We start from the raw sequence: 12,991 nt of genomic DNA, 5'->3' as shown, positions 1-12,991 counted from the left end.
CACAGATTTTCCCCTGATAGTTTTCTACATGACCCCTGAGGGGCTTCATACAAAGACCTGCTCTGAGCGAAATGTGGCTGACTCAATGTTACAGCAACACAGAAAGAAAGGAAATCATAATTTCCAGCTGATGTGTGGATCTGAATTGTCAGTGAAATCCTCTAGAGGGCGCTACAGTTACAAGTTAAGAGGAAAATAATCGACTTCTCGGGTTTTTACACCTCTAATTGTAGTGAACATGTGTTAAAGGTCCTGGAAACACCCTGAACTCGACCTGGAACCTGTTTACAAACTGTCAAACCTTTATTAAATTACTCATTGACATTAAGAGAGGGGCGTTTACTTTGCTGGATCAGAGCAGGACCAGCTCCAAAACCACAGGACTTCTCCTCAAACCAGCTCTGGATGATCAAGGAGACTCTGGAGACTCAATAAAACACAGTTTCAGATTTGTGAAAACATCTTTCTTGCTATTTGACAACTTCTCCACGGATCAGGTTTAGTCATTTAATTAAGTTTTGACGATTTGTGAACCGGTTCCAGGTTGTTTTAAGGCTGTTAAAGACTAAGTCACTTCAATTAAAGGTGGGAAATCACTGAATATAACTGAACTATTTAATCCTTAACTGTTGACTCGTTAATCCATCGTGTTTGCTGCTCACAGAGAAGCAGCTGCAGCTGGATGCGCGTCTTGTTGCGCTCACGTCCAGCCACGGTTCCGTGCGGCGTGTGCGTGTGTCGGTGGAGCTGAGACCGGTTCGGTGGGTGTTTCTCTTTAAGTCTGCGGCATCTCTCTCTCTGTGTGCGGGCCTGCTGCTGTGGAGGAGGGCGGGCCGGGAACACAACGAGCAGATTTCGGACAGTAAACAACCGATGCGACATGTACGCAGCGCGGACGCGGAGTGGTTTCAGCTCGTTCTGCTAAGTTTGCACAGACTGAATTTGGGAATGACGCGCGGTGCTTCAAGTTAAACACAGGCCTGTCCGGGCTGCTGTCTGAAAGCTGACCTCGGGTAAACCCTCAGAGACTGTGGAGATATTCTGCAGAGGTGATTTTTTTTTTTTTTTTTTTGCGCAGCCCTGAAACTCTGGCGCAACGTGAAGAGGGATGTTCTCCCGAGCAGCTGATGAGACAAACGACTCGTGAAGCCCAGAAGCTGCCACTGTGAAGCGGTGCAACATGATGTCACTGATAGATCTGGACGACGACCAGCGCTGGGTGCCCACACACGTGAATGTCACCGTCCTCCGCGCAAAGGGGCTGCGAACCAAGGGCAAGCACGGCAGCCGCTACCTCTACACCATCATCCGGGTGGGGAAGGAGAAGTACACCACCGGGCTGGTGGAGAAGGTGGAGGTGCCCGAGTGGAACGAGGAGTGCTGCTTCGAGCTGCTCCCCGGGATCCTGGAGGATGGTGGTCGGAGCGCGTACCCCCCGGGGAGCGGGGACCTGGTGCTGACGGTCATGCACCGGGTGCTCATCGGACTGGACGTGTTTCTCGGTCAAACCATCATTCCTCTTGATAAGATATTTCAGCAAGGGACGTGTCCGAGAGATGAGTAGGTTGTGTTTGAATTTTGACGTAGCCTGCATGACAAACGTGGCTCACACATTATGTCAGGTCCAGGATGACACTGAATCCGCGCTACGGCACAGTGACGCGCAACTTTCCACGCAGTTCACTCTTCAGCATGAAGATGTGGAGAGTTCCCCCCCCCCCCCACCACCACATGCAGCTGTCACTGCCTAATAGTGCTCTGTAATCATCGACCATGTCGCATCATGTACAACCCACAATCCCACAGCTGAGAAGCTTCACTGATCACCTCCCACAAGAAAAGCTGCTGCACAGACGTGGTGCTGTTTTGCAGGAGGGGGTTGAGGGAACTGTGCCCGAGCCCTAAATGCATTAAAGGCTCGTTAAAGTCTGGATTGATGTCCTGCCTTAGTCTAGTACAGCAGAGATTCCCACAATGCACTGCAAAAAAAATAGATGCAATGCATTTTCCACTGTGGGAGAATTAATGACTTTATCCAAACGCTTTCCTCTCTATGCACCATTTCCCACTATACATGTAAACATAGTCTCTCTGTATAATTACTCATTCTTGATTGCATCCATATTGTTCCAAACCATTTTAACTTTTTAAAGCTCATGTATCCAGCTGGAGCTTTGCAAAATGTGCCAAAGCGAGATAGAAACTCATCTTTCCTTAGGTATAAATAGCACAGGAATGTGATCTGTGCCACCAGTGGCCCATTATATTCAGAAAACTGCAGAGAGGTGGAAAGTCATAGCAGGAAATGTTGGTCATGCAGCGTCTGAACTCCTCTAAACGGTAAATGCATTTATTATTATAACGGTGAGGCAGTGTGTGAAGATACTGGAGTTCACTACCTTTTACCACAGAGCACAGAGATTTAGTGGCACAGTAGACGCTTTCTCAGATGCAGAGCTGCTTTTTGGACAAAACAAAAAGCCACTGGCTCAGTTTAACCTCAGCTGGCTGAGCTAAAGAACCGCAGTGTTTCTGGAGAAGTAGTGAAAACCAAAGCCAAGAAAGGACCTAAAAGAGGCGGTAGATAGTGTCAGTAACTATTTAGTGGAGCTCTGCTGCAGATTAGTGTTGAAAAGAGCCGTTAATAATGCGTTATAATGCTTTTTGCAGAGGATTAACTCTGGCTGAGCCAAGTACAGAGAGTCAATATCATTAAATCAAAACACCAGTGCTGGTCTCTTTACTTCCAAACACAAGATAATCACCCCGATTTTGTGGCTTTAAGAAGTTATTTGGAGGAATTTTCTATAATTTTACATGAATTTAAAAGTAATTTAACTAAATGTCAAGAGCAGCTTCATTTCTCACTCACTACTGCAGAGTTCCCACCTAGATATTAGTAAACAATTATTCATCAGATACAAAATACTTTTATTAACCTATAATTTAACTATAACATCAATGATTTGTCAAACAGATAAACTACAGAACAACAAGTGTCTTATACCTCGTGGAAGAGTTAAGATGGACTGAGGGTTTCTGGTTTTGACTGAGCTCCAGTTGTTTATCTTCTGGCTCTGGCTCTTATCTAATTTGCTCTATACTTCAAGTCATTGACGAACTCGGCTGTGATGTAACACAGGTGATGCAACAGGAGCATGTGCAGAGCAGAGTAGACTAAAACAATACAGCACATCTGTCTTTAATTGTGGCTTCTCCGCCCTCCCTCCTCGCGCTGTATGCTCAGTGAAATTCGCTGAATTCCTGCTGTTCGCCTTGGCCCTGCAACACATTGTCTGGTCCAGTCAGAGGACTTCAGAGGCGGGATTTGACTGGTTGACTCCTCATATTGTCCGTGTCTTATCCAGTGCACACACATCAGGTGCAGGTGGGCAGACCTTGAGGAATTCGGATTGTGATTTCCTGCTCTGTGGCTTTTAAACTGTATGTTTTCATAGAGTTTGAGTACAATGCCCCAGCAGTCCGTCCAAATTATGTAATATGTGGACATCATTCCAACAGGAAATCAATTTCATCTTGTCCCAGTGAATGGCCAAGTGACATCTGTTTTTTAGTGTTGTTTGTGGTGCTGGGGTTTTCTTATCTGATAAGGGTCTGAGTACAGAGGGTGTCGATGTGGACTGGTTTGTAGAGACACATTTAACATTTAGTGAAGTGAATTGCTTTGATGCAGATGTGAAACACTTTAAACAGTCTTCACCTGTTGAAGTAATGTAGTGAAATACGTTTGTCTCTTTGGTTTCTCCAGATGGTTCAAGCTCAACTCTAAGGCTGGAAGAAAGGAGAAGGAACGTGGTGAACTTCAGGTGACCGTCCAGTTCACGCGCAACAACATGACAGCCAGTATGTTCGACCTCACCATGAAGGATAAACCTCGCTCGGCCTTTGGGAAGCTCAAGGATCGTGTCACAGGAAAGAAGAGGGGGGACATGGAGTCGTCCTCGGCCATCGTGCCAGGCCGCTACGCCGCCCTGTCGGGTTCGCTGGGGCAGCCATTTGGAGAAGAGTTCACAGGCGTGGTGGAGTCACATGATGTGGAGATGGCAGAGGACAAGAAGAGCAAGATGAAAGATTTCTTCAAAGGAAGACTGCGCAAGTCGTCCGACACCAGGTCTTGTTCCTCTCTGGCTTCTGAGAGTAGTATGTCCTCCATGGCCAGTGATAACCCCGTCCCTCCACCCAGTCTGGATCTTTTGTCAGACCCTCCCAGCTCCCCCATCTACACTAGCAAAGTGAGAGTGGATACCCACTACGGAGAGGCCGATTTAGCTAAAAAAGGTAGGCTGAAATAAGGGCTGATGCCCGTTTGAGTTACCCAACAATAAATCTGATTCTGTCAGTCTGACAGCAGAGGGTGGTCGACTCTCTGCACATGGAGACTGCTCTCATTAACATCACCACACGCTTTGTGAAACAGTATTCATTTTAAACAAAACACACAGGATGTAATGGCAAAAGTATTATATTAGCATATAGCAGCAAACAAGTACAATAGCTTGAATTCGGAGCCCTCATTATGTGTGATTTTACAATATCAGAGTAAAACTGGATTCACAGACGCTTAGACTGGCTGTGCAGACAGAGTATCACAAGGGCTGACACATCAGCCCAATGATAATATGTCTGTGTTGTGTGTTACTGCTTGTTGCACTGCCTCCCAGTGGTCGTATTGCTATTGCAGCTTTAACATTAACAAACGATCGTATAATTCTCAGTAACTTTCTCAGATTTACCTGTGTTCAAATCAAAAAGATGCCATTCGATAACTCACCTCTTCCTTCTTTCCAACAGTGCTCACCAGCCAGCACACCACTAATGTTCTCACACACAAGCGAGCATTCAGTGATGAAGCAAGCAAGATCACAGCCTTTCCTCGAACAAGTCTCGCAGTGGAGTCTCTCAAGGGTCAGACAATGACTCAGTCCAAGTCTTCCTTGTGTATAAATGGAAGCCATGTTTACGACTCTGAGCCATCAACTCCAAAGAGTTCAGGGGCGCTTCCATCCAAGCTGGTCCTGCTGGAGAAGTGCTCGCCGCTCTCCCGTTCCCTGCAGAACCTCACCAAAAAGTGCGAGGACAAAGGTTCCTTCACAGAAGGCCGGTTTTGTTCCTTTGACAATACAAAGAAAGAGGAAAAGGATGAAGAAAAGGAAGCTCGGGGGCGCTCTCCTCCCAATCAGCAAGCTCAGATTGGGGATCACCCCGCGCAGGCGGCGATGCCAATCCTCTCTTCTGCTGCTAATTCACCGGAAAAAGGAAGGAAGCTAAGAAAGACGTTATTCTCTGGAGGGAGGAGTGATTCTCTCCCGGCTAAGTCGGACCTGAACCAGGCTGCCTCGACGTCTGAGGGGAGGCTGAGAGGCTGGTTTGGCTCCGGTGACTCGCAGAACAAGCCAAGGTGAGTGAAGGTCACAGTGGGCTCCACTGTGTTTTATGAACGTACTTTCTATCCAGGCACAACAACAGGTCCATGTGAGGCCTGTATTCAGTTGGGTGTCCTGAGATCAGTGTTTGCTCTGCACCCTGCTCATTTGAAAATGGAGGTGATTGAGTTCCCAGTTTTCTCCATTTTAAGACCATGCTATATCATCATACATCATCTCATTTGATATTTTCCACAAATAGCACTGCAGCGTTTTCATTTTCCTCAGCAGCGTGTGTCTGTTTCTCAGTCAAAGATGCAACATCATTGTGGTTTCGGAGATGCTCCTGCAGAAGGATGCTAAGAAAATCATTCCATGTTGACCCGAGCTCAGCCAGCAGAATAGCCACCAGTGCGGATGATCTTGAATGGCTTCAGTGCATTATCTTTTATTTTGCTTGATTATTTTTGTGCTTTGCTTTTATTTCAATTTAATTCGTACTGTTTCCATAATTCTTTCTTTCACAAATGTCAGCCAGTATTTAAGTTGTCTTATCTGTTTGTGTAAGAAAGATGTTCCCCATTTGGTAACCTGGCACATCATTAACTAAGAAGACTATTGTGCCCTATTTTCCTCCACAGGCTGGAAGTTTCTCCTAAGGTAGAAAGCAGCTCAGATGTACCCCCTCCCCTACCTCCTCGCTCCCCTGTACCTCCTCAGTGCTCCTCTGCCTCCCCCTCTGGTCATATCTCACCTAATGATCACACCAAACCCTTCACCCCTTCTTCCTCTCCCTCCTCAACGCCCATCTCCCCATCCAACCCCTTCCTTCCACGTATGCAGCGCAACCCCTTCTTTGAAGAATTCATAGCTGAAGAGTCACAGAGGTCCCCTCCTTTTGCTCCTTGCTCCTCTTCTGGCTCATCCCCCTTTCATTATACCACCGTCCCCTCCCAGCCTTGCACACCCTGCCCTGCAGATGCTACGAATTCGACTTCCATAAAGCGGGAGCGCCCCAGGCCTGTAGCTAGACAGATATCACTTCCTGCATTTGCAGCAGCAACACAAAACTCCCCTAATCACTCAGCTACTCGCTCAATGTCAGAGAGTGCAGGAGAATGGGATGAGTCCTTTGATGCCTTTGCATCCAGCAGGCTTAACTCACCTAAAGGAGCTCAAAAACAGTCGAGAACTAGTCCGCCTTCATCCCGTAGACACAGCTATGGTCCAGTTCATGCAAATAATCATACACAAGAGCTGCAAACTTTTGAAGAGGAGCCTCCGCCGTTGCCTCCACGGAGACTTTTAAGAACTCCAGTGAATGAGATTTACTCAGATGGCTGGCTGCACAGAGGCCAGGAGCTAGCTGTCCACAAAGAGGCCTACCTCCTCTCACAGACCGGTGTGGCCTCATTACAACGTGGCAGAGAAGGCGAATGCAAAAGAAACAGCATATCCCCAGACCCTCACACAAGCAGCGACACCTCAGACTCCCTCAGTGTCCACTCCCAGCCGTACACAAACATGACATCACCGGGTCTTGTGTGCGAAGGAAAGCTGCGAAAGTTCAAATATGAACCTTTGGAGGATGTGAATGACTGCTGGGGAGGGATGTTGTTTGAACAAGACTTGTTTAGGCGCGCGTGTAGATTAAACTATGGAAAACCCAAAGTCAAAAATCCGTGTTTGTCATTGAACGCTGAAGAAGCTGCTGAAAATAACATCAAATCTACGAACTCAGGGCCTCAAATGCTTCTTGATTGCGAGATATCTGTTACAGATCTTCTGGACATGTCGACTACTTCTCCACCTAAACCAGATGTCATGGTACCAGATATTACGACCACTCCAACAGAGGAGGCAGTAGATGAGTCTAACTCAACTGAAACCACGTGCATCAACAATAATGTGTCCTTTTCACTAACTTTAGGAGATTTGAACATGAATGTAAATAATTCAGACTTTAGTTTTATCGATTCTGACGCCTCCTCTCAATCAGAGGTAGCTGAAACTCTCAAAGGCGACAATAGTTTTGCTGAAACTTTTATACAAGCACTGGAAGATTCACAGATAGTTGTTTACCACAAGGAGACGGCACCTGAGGACTTGTTCACCTTAAAGGACACCTACATACCTGAGATGAACTCTTCCTTTGAAATAACTGCATCTTCAAATAAACTGTGTAAAGTCTCTCCAGTTTCCCAAGACTGTCGATGTGAGCTGAATAATGCGGCACCACATGGTCACTCCAGGGCCAACGTCCATGAAATCGCTGCTTTGACGTCACCAAATAAAAAATCAAATTCACCCGATTTTGAAAATGAATTCATAATCAATAATAAAACAGGAGGTGACGGTGCCTCTAAAAAGACACTTATAGATTTTGATGATAATGGCAACTTACAGGCTGAATTGAGCACACTTAGCCAGACGGAGTCATTTTCTGGTGTGGTTAGTGCACGTTTCAGACCAAAAGGAGTGTCCCGACAGAACAGCAGAGGCAGTCTAAACAGCCAGGCCACTGTGAGTGGAGACGCAGAGTTTGAACAGCTGTTGTCGCTTGTTCAAAACATTTCAGAAGCCAGTGGAGGACCTTTGTCCTATCAGCGCACTAACTCAGCTCTCTCTTGTTTAGTGGCATCGGATAAACAGACGGATTTAGTTTTGCAAATAGATGGCACCAAAAACAAGCTTCTACTAAAAGACAACACAACACTTCTGTCAAAAAACTGCGTAATGGAAAAACCCGCAGAGATCAGTTTCGAAGACCTCCACGCGAAAGTAGCGCCAAACTCGAGAGCCCCGCCCAAGTTAAAGAGCTGTCAATCTTTGCAAGGGCCTGAATCCTCTTCTCCCTCCATCCCCTCTGCACTCTGCCTGTCAGCAGATGCACAGGCTGACCTCCACCCTACCCCTCTCTGTTGCACCTCCATACATCCCTCAAGCATGGGGCCCAGTGCTGGAGCCAGCATTACGCTGGCCGTGGCCCCCTACACCTCCTCCTATTCTACCACCTGCACCTCCGACCAGCCCCTGGTCGATGCACGGTTCTCACTTATGCCTGAGGAGACACAGCCAGCTAGCAACCTGCCCCATCAGGAGAGCAGGTGAGAATCCTCACACTAGGATATGACTTATGTCGACATATAAGCAGAAACACATACAGTAAATGGTGTTTTTCTATTTAGTTGCTTTATTCTGTGTTTGCACGCCTTGTTTGACGTGAACTGAAATGACGAGTCCTGTCCTTTAACTGCTGCACTCTTCACGGCTTCGCTTCACGTTTATATTTTTCATCTCATGCTTCAGTTCTTGTTGGCTGTTGTCATTTTGTTGTTTTGCTGACACTCTGTCCTGCCTAAGCTTCGTTTCGCTGCCATTTTAACCACCTGCTACTGAAGCTAAACATGTGTCCAGACATTTGGACATGAAAGTGGAAAAAGTAAAAAATAAGTGTCACCGTAGAGTTAAATTCACAGCTTAACACGGTTACCATAGAGTTTAGGAAACAAGGACAAAGAAATTGCAGCTTGCACATCTAAAATACAGAGAGGAATGAGAAGAGGACACGTGTCATAGAGGTTTGGAGGGTGGGAGCCAGCAGAGTCCAGACTACACGTTCTGGATACTTACTGTGTTGCAGTTGTTCACAGTTTAATCCCACGAAACAAACATCTCATGTACTTTTCTTTTCTTTAAACCTTTTACAGCAGATACATGACAGAAAACTTTCTATTTACAAAATAAGAGATGTGAGCTCAGTTAAATAAATGTAGCAGTGATAAAATCAACAAGAAACAAAAATGAATGAAAGTAAAGGGAGTTTGTGAAGGCTGCTCTTCTTTTGGCTGTGGTCAACATGTAGCTCTAATTAAACACAATAACTGTAGTTTTTGTACACTCCTTTGTTTTTGTTGTAAACTAAACCCCTGTTCCTTTAGATCATTTCATTTTCCAGGAGAAAGTGAAGTGATGCACTCGCACTTTAATCATTTTAAGATTATTTAAAATGTTCCTAACTAAAGGAAAAAGTGTGTGAAGTCCAGTAAAACCTGCTGATTGAGCTGAAATACAGTAACTTACCATCATAAATGTACAGTAGAGCTGTGCTGAAACACCAGTGCTGACCTCTTCACTTTGCAGAACTCACCCAGTGAAGCCATTAATCTCCAGCCAATCGGAGAAGAAGGAGGGTCGCTCGGTCCTGGAGAAACTCAAGTCTACCATCAACCCTGGACGCGCCGCATCCCAGGTTGCAGCAGAACCTGAGAAGAGTCTGGTACTGTGAAACACAAAACACAACACTCGTCTTTCACGACCCTTCAGTGGGTAAACGCTGATTATTTAAATATGATGTGATGTGAATTGTCCTGTTCTAATAAGAGAAAGATGTTCACATCTTAACAGATATGCTCATTGCACTGTACACGGTCACAGTCCAGCAGCTCCCTGCTAGACCGAGGCTACGTTCAGCACCGGGGAGAGAAATGCTGATCTCATTACTCATCTGCGTGTGACATAATTCTCTGGCCTGGACTCGAGTTTCCAGGTCCTAAAATTATGTTTCTGTTCTACATTTTGGTTTCTGTAACTGTAAGTCAAAGAATAAGGGGATAGATCTGCATCTTATTTTTAAGCTATTTAACAGAAATGAGTGGAGGTGTCACCTATTTTTGTAAAATCACAGTTAATTTTCAGAAGTTATCCTTCAGGATGTCTCACTGTGTGCAAACACTAGAAGAATTAGGTCATTAACATGTCACACTAAATCACAGAAAGCCATTAGGTCCACATATTTAATGCTTCAGTGGACTTTTATTAACACCAGCAGTGCACGTGGTGTTAATAAATACACTGCAGACTTTGCAGAGTGCATTGCTTCCTGTGACTGTAACTTCATTTTTTACCACCTACCATTCTATAATGCTTTATTTTTTACCAGTCAGCAGTCATTTTAATCATGTTTCTAATTTAACTGCTTTTATTTATTATTATTGAATTAGCATAGCTTAGCACACAGACTGAAACAGGGGGAACAATTAGCCTGGTTCTATCTAAACGTGACCAAATCCACCAACTCGCACATCTTACTCTCACTAACAGTTTGTTTAACATGTGCAAAAACTAACAGGTGAAGTGGGATTGTACTCTTTAGTTGCTTTCCTCAGCTTTCAGTTTTAATGCTAAAACAGGGACTTACTCAAGTTCTGTACTTAAATTTAGAGAATATACTTTTCTGAGGTAACAAACAGCCAATATGAGAAGAGCTGGAATTATTAGAAGATTAATCTGCACAGAAAATAATGGGAAACTATTTGATAATCAGATAAATCTTCATGCAGAATCGTATATTTGCTGCTTTTCCTTTCAGTCATTTCCGTTTAATCACAGGTTTCATTTTTTCAGCTGACAGAGTCAAACGTTAAATCCAGAGCAACACGACGGAGCTGTCAAATTGATTATTAATAAGCAGAGCAGGAGGCACCTTTTGCTGCATCATTATTTTTGTCAAGCTTAGAAACAACAAAATAAGTACTGTCAAAATGTCAGTGATGACTCACTGTTTACTGACGTTTTTATAGACTTCACATTAAAAAAAGAAATCGAGAACACAAATAACAATAATCAGTGACTGAGAAAATAGAAAATATAGAGTAAATAGCTCCACCTCAACCACCTACAGCAGGAAAATGAGAAGCTATCTTGCAGGAATGCAGGACTTTGTGTGGTAGATTATCTAAACACGTCCTCCACCACTTCTTAATATCAACACTGTCGCTGTGTCGTCTCTCGTAGGAGGTGACAGTGGACAACTCGGCCCAGTATCAGCACCTGACCAACATGGAGCTGATCTCCCTGCTGCTGCAGCAGGAGATGGACATGCAGAAGCAGCAGGCGGCCTCCCAGCAGCAGGAGGCGCAGCTGCAGAAATGCGAGGCCGAGCTGAAAAAGGTGAAGTCACAAGTGCGGGATCTGGAGGACTACATCGATAATCTGTTACTGCGGATCATGGAGCAGACACCCACGCTGCTTCAAGTGCGAACCAGGCACAAGTGACGGCCATGCTGGAGTGCGTTTGCTGCGTTGCAATGAGGCGTGATGCTGCAAAGAGCCGTTAAGAGCGAGGATCACAGTTCATGAGTAAATTACAGTCGAGCAAATGCTCCACAAAATCTGATCCCTCAACCATCCAGGTCTTCTCACTGCTAATACTGCCCTGTTGCATGCTGGTTATCTCAATTTGGCACAAAGAAAAAACAACAACTTTAATCAAAGTGGATGAAAATGATTGTTTTAACCATGCTTACTAGAATAACTTAAGGTAGTTGGCTGTTTAGACGTTTAACCCACTGCTTTCACATGTGCATAAAATCAAACACAGGTAGGAGAAAATAATTTGTGGAAGTGCAGTTAGTGCGCTCGTCAGGGCTGAAAGCTCTGGAGAAAGTATGATGTTAGCTCAAGTAGCCTTAAAAAGTAAGTTATCAGACTGCGTAAATGACATTTTCCTCTCAAATACTTCAACGTGCACAAAGGTTAATCGAGTTAGAACATTTTTTAAAATGAATTGATAAGAAAATATAAACACACCATTAAAATGCTGTAGGAGAAGGGATGTTTCTGCATTAACATGTACGACAAAGACAAAACAATGTTCAAAACTAAAGAGGATTAAGACTTTTTCACAAAATACGACCTTATTTAACAGTTTCTTGTTTTTGCATTAATGCAGTAAATACAAGTTTAAGTTATTTCTATCAGATACTTTTATCACGATATTATATTCTCTAATATCACCCTAGTACCACTGTAGCTACTTGCAATGCTTTACATCACCGCAGTACTGTAATAAAAGTAAAATGCATATAAACCAAAGTTTGTGACTTGTCATTGACGAGGCCTCAGTAAGGCTGCAGAGGTTCATGCACTACATGCTGCTGCATGTTGGAGTAATGTTGGGTCCTCTCCACTAGAGAGCAGTCCTTACTTCAGTCTGCAGGTTCAGCATGCACCCCCTCCTCTGCTCTGCACCTTCTTTCTTTACTGTACATTATCAGCACTATTGGAAATGGGGATCATTGCATTTCCAGTAAATATCGATGAGTTGCTCTGACACTGCTGCGCACTGTGCTGAACGTTGTCTCTCTCATAGCATTGATTTCAGATGGTTTCACGTTCACTTCTGCTCCAAAGTTAAATATAACTGACTGTTTTTAGTTTATACTGGGAGTTCTGGTGCATTTCCTGTTTACACTGAACTGTCTGTTCAGAGAAGTGAGGAGAGAAGCTGTTCCTAAAGCTCCATGTCTGTGGGGGGATGATGGCACAGAGGAAACAGCACTCATTAAACATTAAAGGACGGAGCAGAAGGCCCCTGTGGCTGTTTTCATTTCTATACTTGTTAGTTAGTCTGTGTAGCATAATATTTTATTCTTTGTGTAGTAAAAATAAACTGCAAATAAATCAGTAAGTGTAGAGGAGAATAAAGTACAGTAAAGTACTTTACATTTAATGCTCTGTTGTGTTTGACAGATTTCATATCTGTGATTAATTAACATTTTAATAAATACAGTGGGATCCTCAGCTCCTCCACGTCCCGTCTTCAG

General features: G+C 44.4%; 1 protein-coding gene across 2 annotated transcripts; it reads left to right on the top strand.

Moving 5' to 3' along the window:
- The first annotated feature begins 862 nt into the window (after positions 1 to 862).
- On the top strand, positions 863 to 12,223 carry LOC113160036. 2 transcript variants are annotated; one of them, XM_026357064.1, is made up of 6 exons: positions 863 to 1,049; positions 3,770 to 4,299; positions 4,813 to 5,419; positions 6,026 to 8,491; positions 9,528 to 9,663; positions 11,181 to 12,223. In XM_026357064.1, exons 2-6 carry the CDS (start codon positions 3,855 to 3,857, stop codon positions 11,439 to 11,441), a joined length of 3,915 nt encoding a protein of 1,304 aa, XP_026212849.1. In that variant the 5' UTR covers positions 863 to 1,049; positions 3,770 to 3,854; the 3' UTR covers positions 11,442 to 12,223. The 2 variants fall into 2 exon arrangements, with proteins under 2 accessions (XP_026212849.1, XP_026212848.1); XM_026357063.1 differs by having other exon boundaries at positions 863 to 1,560.
- The last annotated feature ends 768 nt before the right edge of the window (positions 12,224 to 12,991 follow it).

The sequence above is a fragment of the Anabas testudineus genome, chromosome 10 (assembly GCF_900324465.2).
Source record: "Anabas testudineus chromosome 10, fAnaTes1.2, whole genome shotgun sequence".
Lineage (NCBI taxonomy): Eukaryota > Metazoa > Chordata > Actinopteri > Anabantiformes > Anabantidae > Anabas > Anabas testudineus.
This window is presented reverse-complemented; position numbering and strand designations above follow the sequence as displayed.

Bases quoted from the DNA above. Each gene is read 5' to 3' on its own strand.
- LOC113160036 (XM_026357063.1), top strand. From the start codon at position 1,181: ATGATGTCACTGATAGATCTGGACGACGACCAGCGCTGGGTGCCCACA. The intron at 8,492-9,527 runs GTGAGAATCCTC...TTCACTTTGCAG, and splicing joins CTGCCCCATCAGGAGAGCAG to AACTCACCCAGTGAAGCCAT. The intron at 9,664-11,180 runs GTACTGTGAAAC...CGTCTCTCGTAG, and splicing joins CAGAACCTGAGAAGAGTCTG to GAGGTGACAGTGGACAACTC.